This window comes from Gymnoscopelus braueri, assembly GCF_963280865.1.
Source record: "Gymnoscopelus braueri genome assembly, chromosome: 21".
Classification (NCBI taxonomy): Eukaryota; Metazoa; Chordata; class Actinopteri; order Myctophiformes; family Myctophidae; genus Gymnoscopelus; species Gymnoscopelus braueri.
Genome location: NC_137623.1, coordinates 565,106 through 582,589, shown reverse-complemented (window position 1 = coordinate 582,589; position 17,484 = coordinate 565,106). Strand labels below are relative to the sequence as shown.

At 44.6% G+C, this 17,484-nt stretch overlaps 1 protein-coding gene across 2 annotated transcripts in view; it reads left to right on the top strand.

Moving 5' to 3' along the window:
- The window catches only part of LOC308077340 (NACHT, LRR and PYD domains-containing protein 12-like), a 60,069-nt gene that overhangs the window by 20,936 nt on the left and 21,649 nt on the right, over window positions 1–17,484 (top strand). For both annotated transcript variants that reach the window (XM_080417988.1, XM_080417987.1), the window contains 4 exons: window positions 5,628–7,455; window positions 9,885–10,058; window positions 12,315–12,476; window positions 13,832–13,881. In XM_080417988.1, the coding sequence (XP_080274114.1) occupies window positions 5,628–7,455; window positions 9,885–10,058; window positions 12,315–12,476; window positions 13,832–13,881 (2,214 nt within the window). The remainder of the gene's footprint in view (window positions 1–5,627; window positions 7,456–9,884; window positions 10,059–12,314; window positions 12,477–13,831; window positions 13,882–17,484) is intronic.

Below are 17,484 nucleotides of genomic sequence, written 5' to 3'. Positions count from 1 at the left end.
TACATGGCTTAAATAAATACAGCAAACATGGCCAGCCCAGCGCCCCACGTCTGTCTGGGCTGTGGGGTGAAGATGCCCGTGGGGACGGCCACGGTAGATGTATGCTTTGCTTGGGGATGGAGCATGCGCGCACGGGCAGTCTGGACCCCTCTGCGTGCATGAATTGCTTATCCTGCCGGCGGTCGTTCTCTCCAAACCCACGAAGCGGGGGGCACCATATATGGTGTGTTGCACGGCGGAGCCGTCCACACCTAGGTGCAATTCTGCTTTGTGGCGCGCGTTCCACAACAAGGGAAGAGTTTGGAGTAATGTCAGAGTCTTTGTGTTGGAGCGCCTCAGTGCGGCTGCAGAGTTCAGGTGCAACCTCTTCCAGGAGAAGATAGAGACACTAGAAACTCTGCTGGAGACACAAAACAAACTGCTGGACATTGGGTTTGATATGGGTTTCCATCCTAACAAGTAAAATGCATGTATATATACAATTATGTATATATATATATACATATGGGAAAATCGGCATGGAGATGGAAACAGTTGCTTCATCTTGGATTGATTGAATGGATTGAATATTTTATTAGGCGAAAATGCAAAACAGCAAAAAGCAGTTACATTTAAAATACTTTGCCTAAAAGGACAGTTCAAAAAGTCCTTGTGGTCTTATTGTTTCCATTGGAGGTCCTTGCCAGCTAAGGCTAAGCAGGCCAGGTGCCTGTTGTTTAGAGGCAAGCCATTTCCACTACAACCCAACAGACTGAACGTCCCAGGGTGGCAGAGCCGCACCATACGAGCGTATTGGCGCCAGGTTCGGCGGCTTCTGCGTTCAGGTGTAATAACGCACTATACGGTGTATCGCTGACGGGGTCAGTTCACGCGACCGTGGTGTAGTTCTGTCTGTCGATCTGCCAGTGACACGGACAGGACGTGCTGGTCTGTCGTACACAAACTGGGCGGCCAATCCCTGGCCATTATTACCCGCTATACGGCGTATCACCGGTTGGGTCGGTTTACGCGTCCGTGGCGGAGTTCCGTCAGTGGAGACACTGGGCGGGGCGCGCTGGTAGTCTGTCGAACACAAACGCAACATTATACCCGCGGCCATTATAGCCCGCTTTACGGCGTATTACCGATTGGGTCGGTTTACGCGTCCGTGGCGGGTCTGCCAGGGGTCCCCTGAATCAGTCGTTGCACGCTATACAGCGTATTGCCGACCGGGTCGGTTTACGCGGCTGTGGCGTAGTTCACTAGAGAACCGTGTTCGGTGATACCAGCGGAGGGCATCCGTACTGTCAGGGGCGAGCGGAGTGCACCATATATGGTGTGTGGCACGGCGGGGCCGTCTACACACCTAGGTGTAATTCTGCGTGGTAGAATCCGGTCATCGGTGTGAAGCCACGGAGTAAGCTCCTTGCTCATCCCGAGAATGCACAGAGCCATGGCTATCCGGACGCAGCTTGCCAACACAGAGGCTACTCCGTCACTGTATCAGCGCGCGCTTACACGGCGCTTGCGTGACCATAATAGCCTTGACCTTTATGGAGTATGGCTGCTCTCCGGCCGGTGAGGCGCCATCGGTGGCGGTCCTAGTCCAAGCTGCGGCAGGAGGACCGAGCTTGTCCGATGAAGCGGCCTATTGAGCCATCGGCCATGTTAGGCCAAGAGGCCAGTGCCCGGCTACAACGAGCTAAGGAGGCTCGTGGATGTGCACGGGAGGTGATGGCAGGAATGCTCCGGCTGGGCTGTGAGCAGCTTGCCGAAGTAATAGAGTACTTTCTCCACCACTGGTGTGGACAGTCATTATAGCCTGCTTTATGGCGTATCACCGATTGTGTCGGTTTACGCGTCCGCGGCGGAGTCCCGTCAGTGAGAACACTGGGCGGGGCGTACTGGTGGTCTGTTAGAACACACATAAAGCAGCCATTAGAGCCCGCTATACAACGTATTACCGGCTAGGCCGGTTCGCGGGTGCGTGGCGGAGTTCCGTCTGTGGAAACACTTGGCGGACTCTGGTGGTCTGTCGAACACAACCTGGGCGGCCATTAGAGCCCGCTATACGGCGTATCACCGATTGGGTCGGTTTACGCGTCCGTGGCGGAGTTCTGTCTGTGGATCTGGGTTCAGTGACGCAAGACAGAAAGCGCTGGGTCTGCCAGGGGTCCCCTGAATCAATCATTGCACGCTATACAGCATATCGCCGACTGGGTCGGTTTACGCGCTGGAGCGTAGTTCGCTGGAGAACCGGGTTTGGTGATTCCAGCGGAGCACATCCGTACTGTCAGGGACGAGCGGAGCGCATATATGGTAGAGGGTGTTGCCGTTTCCACTCCAGCCCAACAGACTAAACGTCCGAGGGCGGCAGAGCCAAGCTCAGGCTATGGCTCCCCCTCTTTACCTGCCCTGCCTGGTTTGGACAGGTCTGTAGAGATGGATTTTGTTTATGAGAAGACTACGAGTGTTGGCAGCCTATTTAACCAACTGCAGTATGCAGTTCAGAGAGCTGGCGTTGCGTCGCCCCTCTTGGGGTTGGTGTTGCGGCTCGTTTATAGGTAAAACAAACAAAATCCTAAAGGAGAGCAAAAGTAGCCCCCCGCATGTTACAAGGTGCTTGGACGCAGTCCTGGGACCTTGGCGTCGGGAGAGCCTCCGCATCCAAAATTGGATCACCGGCTGGTGCTTGCTTGCTCAGAGGAGCAGTGCCACAACGATGTGGCCAGGCTCCGGCGGCACTTTGGGCACTCAGGCCGGCGCCTCGACAAGAGAGTTTGCAGGCGTCATCGCTCACAGTCGAGGATCCTAGGCATGGGTTAGAGGCCAGAGCAGGGACTTTGTCCCTTGCTCCAGTGGGACGGGCCACCCTCAGGGCTCGTCCAGATTTTCAGTTGAGGGCCAGGTTGACCTGGAGGCTGTGCCTATGCCCTTTGGGGCTGATGGCAGCCACGGCACACATTGTGCCCCCGGCTCTCCTGAACATGCGGCCAGTACATTCCTTGTCAGTTACAGTCATGCACCATACGGGCGTATTGCTGGCGGGTCAGCTAACGCGTTCAGGTATATAGTTCCGTCAGTGCGGTGACACAGTGGAGCATGCAGAGACTGTCAGGGATGAGCAGAACGCACCATACGGGTGTGCTACGGCATGCCCAGTTATGCACCTGAATGTTGTTCTGCAGGGCGGAAGCCGGCGTGGTCGTGTGAGCCACGGAGTGAGCTCCCTCCTCATCCCAAGATAATTGTGTTGCTGCGCTGGGGATCAGCCAGTGACACGACGGTCCCAAACAAGGGCAACATGTAAATTACCCAGTTGCCGAAGGGGGCTCGTGGCCCTCTCACGGTAGGCCAGCAGTCCCCCCACAGGAGGTGGTACCGTGTGCCTTCAGTGCCTTGCGGCATGGGGCATCTGAGCCTGTGAACACTTGGGCTGCAATGGCTTCTCTCGAGGCAGCATTCTTGCTGTTAACTTTCTCAGCTACAAGAATGTCCCTGTCGTGCATGAGGGATGCTGACGCTTCCTACATGGCAATGCTTGGGTGGTGCTGGTGTCAATCCCTGCATTCCACCCTATGGCCTGATCAGAGTACGAGTCAGTCTATTGAACTGCACCCTTCCCACCCCCTCAGGGCAGTGAAGCAGGGTTGCAGTCACTGTTGGGCCCTGTCAGGGCCTTGGAAGTGTGTATGGACCTAACTGCCTTGGGCGGATGGTCTCCAAGGCTGGGCTCCCTCAATGGGTTGAGGAACAATCCAGCAGGCGTATAGGTGGGCAGGCAGGCCAGCCCCAACAGGAATGTGTGCACATTCCACACAGGGCCTCGCTGCCTCATGGGCTTCTGGCGAGGTGCCCCTCTATCTGAGATCTGTGTGACGGCTCCTGTTTGACGCCGTCCGCATTTATCAGGTTCTACTGCATGGGTGTGGTAGCCAGCACCCCTATCACTGAGTGCGTGCTGGGCTCCGCAGCAGGACATGGCCTTCACCAGTCGTATCTGCAAGGAGAATTGTGGAGTTGCAAGCTCTGTCAGTCCATGAGGAGCTTTGCAGGTCTAGGCCCAGATGATGGAGGAGCAGTGTTACGCCCCAACCTGGCCTTTCTCCCCAAAGTTCTCTCAGAGGCATATCCCAATCTGGTGTTTGAGCTCTGTCCTCTCTTTGACATGCAGACAGATGAGGTACAAAGACAGAGTCGGTTCCCACTCTGCCCTGCTAGAGCTTAGTGTCGTACGTCAGGGCCACACAGGCCGATGTAACCCAGGTTCTCTGAGTGGAGAGACTGGCTCTCCACGAATCAGCCGCTCCGAAATTCGTGTCAATCAAAGTTAATCAAAGTGGCCCTGCTGGGGTGGGACTTAAATACCCCACTGATTGCAGATCAGGGCAGGGCCACCATAGATGATGTGTCTTAAAGAGTATCCACGAGCACTGCCCCTGGGGGTCAGTTCCCGTACATATTGAATAATATGTAGTGGAGAGCCAGTCTCTCCACTCAGAGAACCTGGGTTACATCGGATGTAACCTTCCGTTCCGATTCACACCAAACTTGGCACCAACACTGGTCAGCGGTCTGCCATCACAATACCATCTCCATTGCTCCGCCCCCTCTGTGTTCCTATTGGCTGGGGTTTAAACAGACTTATCTTCAGTTCCCAGTATGCTTAAGGCTTCAAAATTGGTAGGTGGTCTCACGGAACAGGCTGTAATTGCTGAAGCCCCGACCCCTCTGCTTTCCTATTGGCTGGGGTTTAAACAGCCATAACTCCAGTTCCCAGCATGCTACAGGCTCCAAACCACAGACTTCCAATTTCATCTGAAATTACCACTTCCGGTTTGTCCTTCCTACTTCCAGTTTTTCGGATTGCCTTGAAACTTCACCATCACACTCTATGAGGGGTGTGGAGTTCAATGGCGCAGCCCACAAGTGGATCTGTTTATTTTAGGTTTTACCAGGAATTGGTCGTAGACTGAGACAAGGAATCCAGCGGCAAACGGAAGCTGATCCGACCACCGGAAGTGGTGAAATTGCAATTTGTCTGCATCGCTGCTCAGCAGCCGTGTTATGGCAGTGTTTAACACTTCAAATAGCCATACTTTGGTGATCATTGCGGCCATAGCTGAGTGGTTAGTGAGCCCGCCTAGGGAGCCAGAGGCCCTGGTTGCCCCAGGTACGATTCCAGGCCACACCAGCATATGTGTCGATGAAATGAAATTTGTCCCTGAGCAAGACTCTTAACCCCTAATTGCTCACAGGCCCTCATTGGAAACAAGCCCGCAAGGACTTTCATGAACGTCCTGTTAAAAGGAATTTATCAGCACAACATAGGACTAGGTTTGAAGGCTGCGTAGCAGTCTGAAAATCTATATTAAAAGTGGCTTTTGGGTGGATGGTGTGTGGCCATCACAAAAGTAACATCCATGTTTGATTGGCTAAATCTGGTCACAAACGTAATATCCCAATTTGATTAGCAAAGCTTTGCGTGATTTAATGCTCCAATTTATTTTTCATTTTATTGTTTTAAATTTTCCAAAAAACATTATAAACAATAAATGAAAAAATGTCATTGAAAAAACACAGACGGTATCTGGTAGATATTCTTCTCTGTCGGCAAAATTGTTAAATAATACCTTTGTTAATTACAGAGTCATTGGTGAAAACACGTTATTCCATTACTGAATATGAAGATAAACTTCAACGCAAGATCTTGCAGACATATCTGCCTGTAAAGTTGGACAATGAGCCAAAGATGAAGTTTGAAGACGTCTATGTCCCTCTCTACAATGTGAACATCAGTTTCACAGAAATCCACAAACACCATGAGGTCAGACAGATGGAGATGAATAAGGCTGGAGAGAAAAACCCAATCAAACTCAGTGAAATCTTCAAAGACCCTTCTGGAATTAACGAAAAAACTTTGCTCACCGTTGGTGTCGCAGGAATTGGCAAAACCTTCCTTGTACACAAGTTTGTCTTTGACTGGGCCAAGAACTGTTTTCCCCAAGATCCACACCTTTTGTTCCCGTTCAAGTTCCGTGAGTTAAATCTGCTCGAGGGAAAAAACTTTAGTTTGGCAGAGTTAATTCATGAATGCATCAAAGAAACAAGATTTATTGAGAATGAAGATCTGAATGTCATCTTCAACACATTGCAGAAGTCAGACGACTACAACAGCAGTCCCTTCAAGGTTATGTTTGTCTTTGATGGACTTGATGAAAACCAGCTCCAATTAAATTTGGACTGCCTGGACTGCCTGGACCCGAATCAATCCTATCCAGTCGAAGTTTTGCTGGCAAACCTCATCAAGGGGGAACTGTTTCCCTCTGCTCACATCTGGATAACCTCACGACCTGCAGCAGCTGCTCAGATCCCCGAGGACTTTGTTGACAGGATGACAGAAGTACGAGGGTTCACTGATAAACAGAAGGAGGAGTACTTCAAGAAAAAGTTCAGAGATGAGAACCAGGCCAGCTCAATGACCAGCTTAATCATCTCACACATCAACAAATCAAAGGTCCTCTCCACCATGTGTGAAATTCCAATTTTCTGTTGGATCACTGCTAAGGTTGTGCAGGACATAGGGACGACAGGCAAGCTGCCCGAGACCCTGGCTGAGATGTACTGTCAATTTGTGATGGTTCAGACAAAGAGGAAGAAGGAGAAGTTTGCTTCAAAACGTTTATTTCAGAAAAATAAACAGAAGCTCATAGAGGCTGAAGGAGAAGTTCTTCTGAAGCTGGGTAAGCTAGCATTTGACCAACTGGTCAAAGGTAACATCATGTTCTACGAGAAAGACCTGAAAGCGTCTGGTCTTGATGTGAACAAAGACTTGATGAACTCAGGCATGTGCACAGCATTCTTCAAAGTCGACGGTGCTTGCTTCCAAGAAACGGTCTACTGCTTTGTTCACCTGAGTATCCAGGAGTTTCTGGCTGCAGTCTACCTGTACCACTGTTTCACACAGAGGAACATGGAGGTACTGAAGACATTCCTGGGTTACAGTGACAGTTCCCTCTCCGGCTTCCTGAAGGCTGCTATGGAAATAGCTCTGAAGAGTGAAAATGGCCACCTGGACCTCTTTGCCCGCTTCCTACATGGTCTCTCATTGGAGTCCAACCAGAGTCTGTTAGGAGGCCTGCTGGGTCAGACAGAGAACTGTCCAGAGGAGATCCAGAGAGCCATCAGCAACCTGAAGGAGATGAATTACTATTATGCCTCTCCTGACAGATGTATCAACATCTTCCACTGTCTGATGGAGATGAATGACCACTCAGTAAGTCAAGAGATCCAACAGTACCTGGAGTCAGGGGACAGATCAGGGAAGAAACTCTCTGACATCCAGTGTTCAGCTCTGGCCTCCATGCTGCAGATGTCAGAGAAGGTTCTGGATGAGTTGGACCTGAACAAATACAACACATCAAAGGAGGGGCGATGGAGACTGGTCCCAGCTGTGAGGAACTGCACAACAGCCAGGTTAGTAGTCATGTGAATGTCAACATGTTAGAGCAGCTTTCACTCATATACTACATTCATTCATTCAAATTAAATTAAAAAAATAAACACACATGGAGAGAGAGAGAGAGAGAGGGAGAGGGAGAGGGAGAGGGAGAGGGAGAGGGAGAGGGAGAGAGAGAGAGAGGGAGAAAAGATCGGCTATTTTCAATCTACAATCTCACAGTGTGATCTAGATTGGATTGGTTGTGTGTGTGTGTGTGTGTGTGTGTTTGTGTGTTTTGTATACATTGGATCCATTGAAGCAGAGGTTCCTAAACCTTTTAGCTCGAGACCCAAAAGGGAAAAGAGTGAAAAGATCTACACAAAGTTGTGAGCTTGTAGATCGGCTAATATCACTACCCAGGCAATGAGAGCCAGGTGGACCAGCTTATAAATAACCACGACTGAGACCTTAATAAAACACTCTGTAAAAGAAGACATAATACGAGACGAGTTGAACAAAATCTTTTCAGAACAGTGTTAAATGTTCTCCCATTCTGTTTGATGACATCACTGTAGATTTGACCAAATCCTGAAAAAAAGAGTTGAACTGTGATTTCAGAAACATGACATATGTATTGAATGTCATATGAGTCGACATTTTGACAGAAGAACTTAGTAAATACGTTTGGAGGATAAGAATAAGCACTTGTGGCAGAAACCTTGTATCTCTGTATTCAAAACAAATTAATAGTAAGAAAGCAATGTTATTAGTCATTCTTTAACCACTAGTGAAAACAGCCGATCTACAAGCTCACAACGCGTCACATCACCTACAGTATTTCAAATTGTATAATGACCTGCTTAAAGTAGGTGAAGTTGAAAGTGTTTTACATGGGTGTGTGGGTTGTATAAATATGTGACCAATGCAAAGTATTAAGAGCCATAGGTCCAGAGAAAACATGTGTCATCCTCTTCTTCCATGTGTTCAGTGGTTGTGACATTGTGTCAGCCTTCCATAGCAAATCAATGAAGCCTGTCTAGACATCCTGGGATGTGTGATGAATGTCTCAATAATATTACAGCTCTATCCATTGGAGGATAGTAACCTACTGTACGACATGTCCAGTGATGTCACTACTGTAAACAATATGACTTGATCCCACCTACTCAAGCTGCTCTAGAGCTTGACAAACGTGCTTCTTATGTGGCCCAATACATGTGGAGACAGGCATTAAAGGGGCACACTAGGTCCCGTTTAGACTGGCAGCCAAATCCAGCCTAAATCAGGTTTTATTCCATATCCAGATTGGAATCAGATTCATTTGATGTAGTTTGAATATGAAGAAGTCACATGGAATCTGATTTTTTTTACAAATCCGACTTGAGCCACATTCAGAGGTGGTTTCAGATGAGATTCAAATCAGATTTCTAAAGACGTGTCTAAGTCTGAACGCTGTAACACTCAAGTTGCATGTCTAACTGTCCAAAACATCACTTGAAGCACGACCCAAGTGCTATTAACGTCATTAGAGAGCATGATAATTGATTTTTATCTACGAGTGCGAGGGGTAATCGTAATGAAAACAAAACAATATCTGTATTATTTTACGGGAGAAATAGTGAGATGAGATTATGTACATTTTCCACCGTTTTGTTGTACTTGTCTTTGTTTTTGTGTCTTCTGTTGTTGTCACTTGTCTGTTATATTGCGCTTCTTGAATGTAAGCAAGCAACTAGCTCCTACGTCATGACGCCGATACGTCGTTACCACAGGAACCAAAGCAGATGGTCACGCAGGGCGGCTTTGGGTCGACGTTGTTTAAATCAGTCTGAACACACAGATATGATTACTTGCAAATAACAGTGTGAACTGTCTGTAATCAAAATTGGATTTGACTGCAGAAATGGGGAAAATTATCTTGAGGAAAAATATCTGATGGAGATTGTGTGTGTGTGTGATACTATATTAACTCATTTTGCTGGGGACCCCCTGGAACCCCTCCGAACCACTTTGTGTGTGTGTGTGTGTGTGTGTGTGTGTGTGTGTGTGTGTGTGTGTGTGTGTGTGTGTGTGTGTGTGTGTGTGTGTGTGTGTGTGTGTGTGTGTGTGAATAGAACATGGTTCCACACAGAACAAGAAGTCAAGTCCTCTGTACTATTTACAAGTGTCCTCATTATCAAATGAGAAATGGATCATACCATTAGTGAAGGGGTGTACAGAGGATGGTCTTTTAAACAATGAGCTTCGTCATAACTTAGGTTTACAAGTTACTTAATACATCAATACACGTTCCATGCTGTAGTTTAGAGACAACTTTACATCTGTTCTTCTTACTGACAGCGTGTTAATGTCTGAAGAACCAGAAAACAACATTTCAGGAAGCACCACAGGGAACCTCCTTGACAGTGAACATGACTGATCTGTTTTGTTCATCTCTGATTTTACATTTAATCTGTAATTACAGACTTGTTGACTGTAACCTCAACGAGGAACACATTGAGGTTGTGGCTTCAGCTCTCAGCTCTAATCCTTCACATTTGAGAGAACTGGACCTGAGCGGAAACGGCTTGGAGGTTTCCGGACTAGAGCTCATCTGTGCTGGACTGAAGAGTCCACATTGTTGTCTGGACATTCTCAGGTCAGATTCATTTACATTTTGTATTTTGATTTGTATCAGTTCTGTTCTAGTAAGTGATTATAATGTAGTTATGATGGTGGTACTTTATTTTAAGAGTGTTGTTAAGGTTGATATCATGGTAATCCACACTGACCGTAATATTGATAAGATACAGTGACTAATATATGTAGTCTTTATGCTGAGTTACCACATTTAAAACCTAAACACCTCTGGTTACACTATGAGTGGTTGAATGGTTTTGTCAGACTGTCATCCCCTAGTTTTGAATGGTATTTATATTAATGTTAATTCATTCACTCATATAACTAAAATGTTTGGGTGTTTGACTTATGTAGTTACCTTGCCATGATTAGATAAAAAATATCCTCATTGACTTACATTGTACGGTGGAACAGCTCTCAAAGTCATTCTTTTAGCACATAAACGAACACAAACAAAACTGATTCAGACAATATCACCAAACCCAGTACTGTTTTTTTGTAAATATAGAAAATGTTAAGTTCCTGTTGATTTTACTGTTTGAAGATCCGGATCTGGATCCACGGATCCAGTCTGGGTCCTAATACAAATGGCAAAATCAGCAGAAAGTTAACATTTTTATATAAAAAAAAAAACAGTACTGGGTTTTGTGATGTTCTATATTGTCCGAATCAACTTTGCGTTCGTTTGTGCTAAAAGAGTGACTTTGAGAGCTGTTTCAGTGTACAATGTAAGTTCAACTAATGTATCATGTATAGAACCATAGTTATTCATCTTAAAGCAGTTCATTGTAATGGACACTAGAGGGAGTATCTCACCTCAGAATAGAAAGGGGTGGGAGGGTGTTATGAAGTGATTTAATGGGTGACAGAACATGTCTGTGAACTTTAAAAGTTTGGAACTAAAGAGCAGGGACTCCATACTGTGTCTGTTCATCTCATTCTAAAGAGCAGGGACTCCACTGTGTCTGTTTATCTCATTCTAAAGAGCAGAGACTCCATACTGTGTCTGTTCATCTCATCCTAAAGAGCAGAGAGTCCATACTGTGTCTGTTCATCTCATTCTAAAGAGCAGAGACTCCATACTGTGTCTGTTCATCTCATTCTAAAGAGCAGAGACTCCATACTGTGTCTGTTCATGTCATTCTAAAGAGCAGAGACTCCATACTGTGTCTGTTCATCTCATTCTAAAGAGCAGAGACTCCATACTGTGTCTGTTCATCTCATTCTAAAGAGCAGGGACTCCATACTGTGTCTGTTCATCTAATTTCTTTGACTTACACGTCATAATTCTGCCAAACAATATCTTCAAACTCTGGAGGTCTTGTGTGTTCTGAAGCTGCATCTCTGAACCATTACAAGAAACGTTTTGAAGTAAAATACAATAGCAATATACTGAGGGAGTGTAAGAGTACCAATTAATACAATAGCAATATACTGAGGGAGTGTAAGAGTACCAATTAATACAATAGCAATATAATGAGGGAGTGTAAGAGTACCAATTAATACAATAGCAATATACTGAGGTAGTGTAAGAGTACCAATTAATACAATAATAGTTTACTGAGGGGCAGTAAGAGTACCCATTAATACAATAGCAATATACTGAGGGAGTGTAAGAGTACCAATTAATACAATAACAGTTTACTGAGGGGCTGTAAGAGTACCAATTAATACAATAACAGTTTACTGAGGGACTGTAAGAGTACCAATTAATACAATAATAAGTTTACTGAGGGACTGTAAGAGTACCAATTAATACAATAACAGTTTACTGAGGGACTGTAAGAGTACCAATTAATACAATAATAGTTTACTGAGGGACTGTAAGAGTACCAATTAATACAATAACAGTTTACTGAGGGACTGTAAGAGTACCAATTAATACAATAACAGTTTACTGAGGGACTGTAAGAGTACCAATTAATATAACAGTTTACTGAGTATACTGTGTAAAAGTACCACTTACTATAAAATGCACAACTCAACTGCCTTGTGTGTTCACACTATGCATGTCTGGATAAACAGCATTATTTAATCCAAAACAACTATATTACGTAACGTGCTTGATGCTAAACACAAGGTGAAGTGATAGCTATTAAAACATGTTATTTATTGATTGACTAAACAATATTTACATTAGATATTTTCTTTCCAGCTCTTGGGTCACTAGTCCAAAACCTTGACAGTCGATCAAGACCAGTTCCTCTAATAGATGGTTCTCTATCCAGGAATACTGTATTTTATTAATTTGTAATCATTCCACACTCACATTTAGACTGAAGAACTGCTCGTTGTCAGAGAGATGCTGTGAAGTTCTGTCCTCAGCTCTAACTTCTAATCCCACCCTCCATCTGAGAGAATTGGACCTGACTCTAAACATGGTGACTGAGTCAGGAATGAAGACGCTGCTCTCTCTCGCTGGGCTGAAGAATCTCAAGTAAGTAGACTTGGGGCACTGTTTTCCGGGAGAACCCGTTACCCGCTATTTGTGGGTAATGTTTGCATGTGGGGGCACATCCATCGCTATTTTACTATGTTCTGTCATGTGCAACACGCAGCGCTGCCTCTAAACACCTGCGCTACACGCTAGATTATTCACAGGTGTGGTTTGGGTGTTACATTAATCAACCTAGTCTTCAAGAGACATAAAGGTGGCCGCACACACATTATGTCACACGAAGACTAGTTATTTTGTTACATTTAAACTAATCAGAGTATCGGTTGACATTCCCTTTAAGACCAAGGTCACACCAAGGTCACGCTATATGCAAAACGCAGTGCTATGCTATGTGCTTGCATTTAAGTGACTAGATAAAGAGAGCACAGAAACATCACATTGAAAGGAGAGATATTCAACACAGTGCATAGCCGTCACTGTAGCCTCTGTCTAATCATGTCTCATGTTCAACATCTCTCTATGTCTCTGCGCAGAAAGGTCCTAGGTTTACATTCCAAGCTGTAGCATTTGATTGCCTTGAAATATACCAAATTTCATTGAAAGAACACAGAACAAGAAAAAGTGCTCCTCGGAGCACAGTCTCCGTCAGGTCAGGTAGGTTATTGTGGCCTCATGGTGGCGCTATAATAGGCCAACGTGAAAAGGGTGACATTTGTTCTTAGGCCTTTCACGGCAATCGGACACTGCATTCATGATTTGAGGCGTTTTGTTCCAAAAATATGTTTAGTTAAATTAGACCTGCTGGTGGCGCTATATCAGGACAATGTGAAAAGGGTGGCAGTTCTTCCTCTGCCTTCCACCACTGTGGGGCCAGAACAGAAAAATGTCGTGACCTTGTAGTGCATAACGGGAGGTCCTCAGATATGAGCTACAAGGACATAGCCCAGGGGTCCTCAACAACAAATCTTGAAGGTCCACAAATACGTTTTTGAATAAGGCTAGGGTCCGCACATGCACACGCACGCGATTTTTTCCTTTTTTCCCCCCGTTTTTGTTACTATATTTCGGTTTTAGGGTAAAAAAAAAAAAAAAAAAAAAAAAAAATTATTTTTTTTATTTTTTATTATAATTTTCCCAGGGTCCACAGAGAGGTGTCCCGCGGTCCGGTCATGGACCGCGGTCCGCCTGTTGAGGACCCCTGACATAGCCTATAGGGAGGTCCTCCAGGGGGCGGCAGTGAGTTTGTCAGGATGAGCTGCCTGGTCAGGATAATGTTAGGAGAAACACTGTAGTGTACATAATAATAATAATAATAATAATAATAATAGTGTCAGGTAGTGGAGACGTTGTGTTAGACAGACATTGATGCATTGTTGTTGTTCTACTTCCTACAGAGTGACACATGGTGGAGAAGATCGGTTCAATCCTCATCTCATTAAAGGATGTGAGTATCTGTCAATTTTGACATTTTATACATGGATTTTTAGGGCAGATTCACACCTACTGTATAGTTTGGTAGACTCTGTGTGATTCAGGGGTTTAGTTGGACATCAAGAAACTCACCGTCATTGTCTTGTCTTCCATGGGACAGTAACTATGAAGCTGGATTTAGGGGTTAATGAGGTAACTTCAGGTGAAGCCCTGTTTCAGGGTTACAAGTTAATCGTTCACTTCTTACCGGGTACATCACCATGGTAACATGCTGCATGCAACAGATCAACATATACTACCGTCTACTGACCAATCAATTCTCTTTGGATTACTGTGGAGCTCGGTGCGCAGTACAGTTAACAGCCACTAGAGGGAGTTATCTCTGTCAGCTTGCTGAGCTGTGGATCAAAGACATTTCATTGTGCTTTTGTATCCATGTCGTCCTACAAGCAGAGATTGATTGAAGGCTATTTGTTGTAGCTATTAAACAAATACTACAGGTTATAACACTTAATAATTCATCTAATTGAGTTTAATAACAGGATTACATTTTGTACAAGGCAGTGGTGTTAAACTGGTTTCGGGGAGAGGGCTGCAACCAGTTGTGCGGTCGTGCATGTGGGCGTTGACTTACACAGCTGTCATTTGGCTTAGTTTATTAGCCTGTTGTCTCAGTCACTGCTATAACTTTACAACATTTGTATATTATTAAGAAGAATAGATACTTTAATTATTGACTTTCATTATTGGTTAATAGGCAACAGGAAATATCATATGAGAGGTGATACATACAATATCATTTTTACAAACCTTTTTTACGTAGGCCTACTTTCAGCAATCAAACTCAGTTAGGCCTATCTCAGTTTGTTGTCTGTTTTAGTGAAGTGACACACTATGCGTTCACAGTCACAACGCCTGATTTGATGTTGGGTGTGTGTGTGTTGGTCAGAAAAGGTGGTCATACACCGTAACGACACCCCTGGCTGAGAGCTTAAGTCAGTCAATAGAATTATGTGGGAGTTTAGAATGACAGAAACCCACTCATTCACTTGTTCGCACATAGTGAGCTTGTAGATCGTCTATTTCAAAATAGTAAAACATAGCCAATCTACAAGCTCACAATGTGTTGCATAGTGACGAGTTGTGAGCTTGTAAATTGCCTATATTTCAAACATAGCAACATTAGCCGATCTACAAGCTCAAAACCCCTTACATCATGACCCCTGAGCTTGTATGTCAGCTATACTTCATAAAATAGTCTGTATATTTATAAATAGTAGCCCGGGCGTTTAAAAGAACCAGGCGGGTATTTGCAACAGGCTTTTATTTACTTATTTATTTATACCATTATTTGGTTACAGTTCCTGTCCAGCATGTTGTTTTAGTGAAACATTACTGTATAAGACATACCGGTAATGTAAACATATTACAAGCATATAACTAAACAACAAGATATACTGTACAGTACTTTAAACAAGAGGTACGGTAGCCAAGGCATCAACATGCCAGTAGTTACAAGATACTGTCTGTAAACAAGACGTAAAAAGATCAACATGTAGTGAAAATATTGTCTACGGTAATACTGTAATAAAAAAATAAACAATAAATCAAAGCTTCGATACATCTTAAATACCGTAAAGTACCGCATAGAATAAAGTTATGGTACCAAGTACTGTATCAAACTGTTTACAGTATATACAGTATAGTGTATAAAACAACAACCACCACCATCACAACAACACAGCAGCTACAATAATACTGAAGCTCAATGCCACTCATCATCATCATCATCATCATCCTCTTCCTCATCATCATCATCATCCTCTTCCTCATCATCATCCTCTTCCTCATCATCTTCACACACACACACACACACACACACACACACACACACACACACACACACACACACACACACACACACACACACACCTCACTCTCTCTCTCTGTCTCTCTCTCTCTCACACACACTCCTACCTTAAATGAGTTGATCAGAGTGTCCTGATCCAGGGCGTCCCAGGTTCTCAGGACCCAGTGGACCAGGAGGCGTGAGAAGAGGCTCTCAGGTTCTCTGACTTGGTGTAGGACTTGTCTGTATCACCTGCCATCAGTTATCGTAGGCGTCATGGAGGTGAGCTTTGAAGGGGCCGTTCCTCACCACGTCAGGGGGCTGAAGGTACTTGGTTCAACCTCCAGGTATTACAGCCATTGTAACGTTGTACTCCTTCTTCAGCTCTGCCTTCGTGGCCACGCTGATATGGCAGCGGTACGAGTCCCATGCGAGCAGCCTTGGTCCAAAGTGGAATTTCCCCACCACCACCTTCTGGAGCCATTCCTTCTTCAGGTCGTCGTTGAACCATCCATTCTTTGAGGAAGCTATCACGGCCCCGGGGATGCTATGCATCAGTGGCGTGCACAGACATTTTGAGGGGCAGGTGCTCAAGTAAAAAAAAAGGGCACCTTGCGCGGCACTCAGAACCGCCGGCTGCCCTAGTAGTGTGAGATTTATAGAAGAAAATTGCAATGCACATTTTGGGGAATTGTCAATATATTAGAAGCTTTTAATCCCGAATTGATCGATGTCACCATGGGCTACATACTGTAAACTTTTTTTTATTTTTTAAAGGGCACTTCTGGTCAAGAGGGCAAAGGGCAGGTGCTCTAGCACCACCTAGAGTCTATCTGTGCACCCTCCAATCATTGTCCAGGAGACTCTGAGGTTCTGTCCATGTGTGTGTTATATCCACTGACACAAGTTACTTTCCAGCTCCTCACTCACTTTCTTCCTCCTCCACCTGAAAAGCGATGCCATTCAAAGACATTCACGTCCGCCTGAAAAGTCATTTTACTTTTTAGTTTCTTCCATTCTCTAACGCGCTTCAGATCCACATTAAACTGTCTGGCAGCTGCTTCTCCAGAGTGCTGCTCTGCATAATTCACCACTGCTAGTTTGAACTTCAAATCGAACTTCCTTTTTTCTTCCCTCTTAAGTTGACATTTTCATCTCTCTCCTGTCTAGTATTCTCCTCATTCTCCTTTCATCTCTCTCCTGTCTAGTATTCTCCTCATTCTCCTTTCATCTCTCTCCTGTCTAGTATTCTCCTCATTCTCCTTTCATCTCTCTCCTGTCTAGTATTCTCCTCATTCTCCTTTCATCTCTCTCCTGTCTAGTATTCTCCTCATTCTCCTTTCATCTCTCTCCTGTCTAGTATTCTCCTCATTCTCCTTTCATCTCTCTCCTGTCTAGTATTCTCCTCACTAGACCATACCCGGTGAAGTGCGCAGGCAAAAGTAGTTGCAAACGTGGGGTTATTGCACGTCCTACATACATACATATATACATATATATATACATACATACATACATACATACATACATACATACATACATACATACATACATACATACATACATACACACACACACACACACACACACACACACACACAAAAAAAAGAAATATTATATATATATATATATATATATATATATATATATATATATATATATTCTGTCATTCATTGTACTTATATTATAATGAATTGATTACTACAGCAAAAATAATTATACAACACTGTTATTACAACTTGTACAACTATTATTTCAACTTAACAA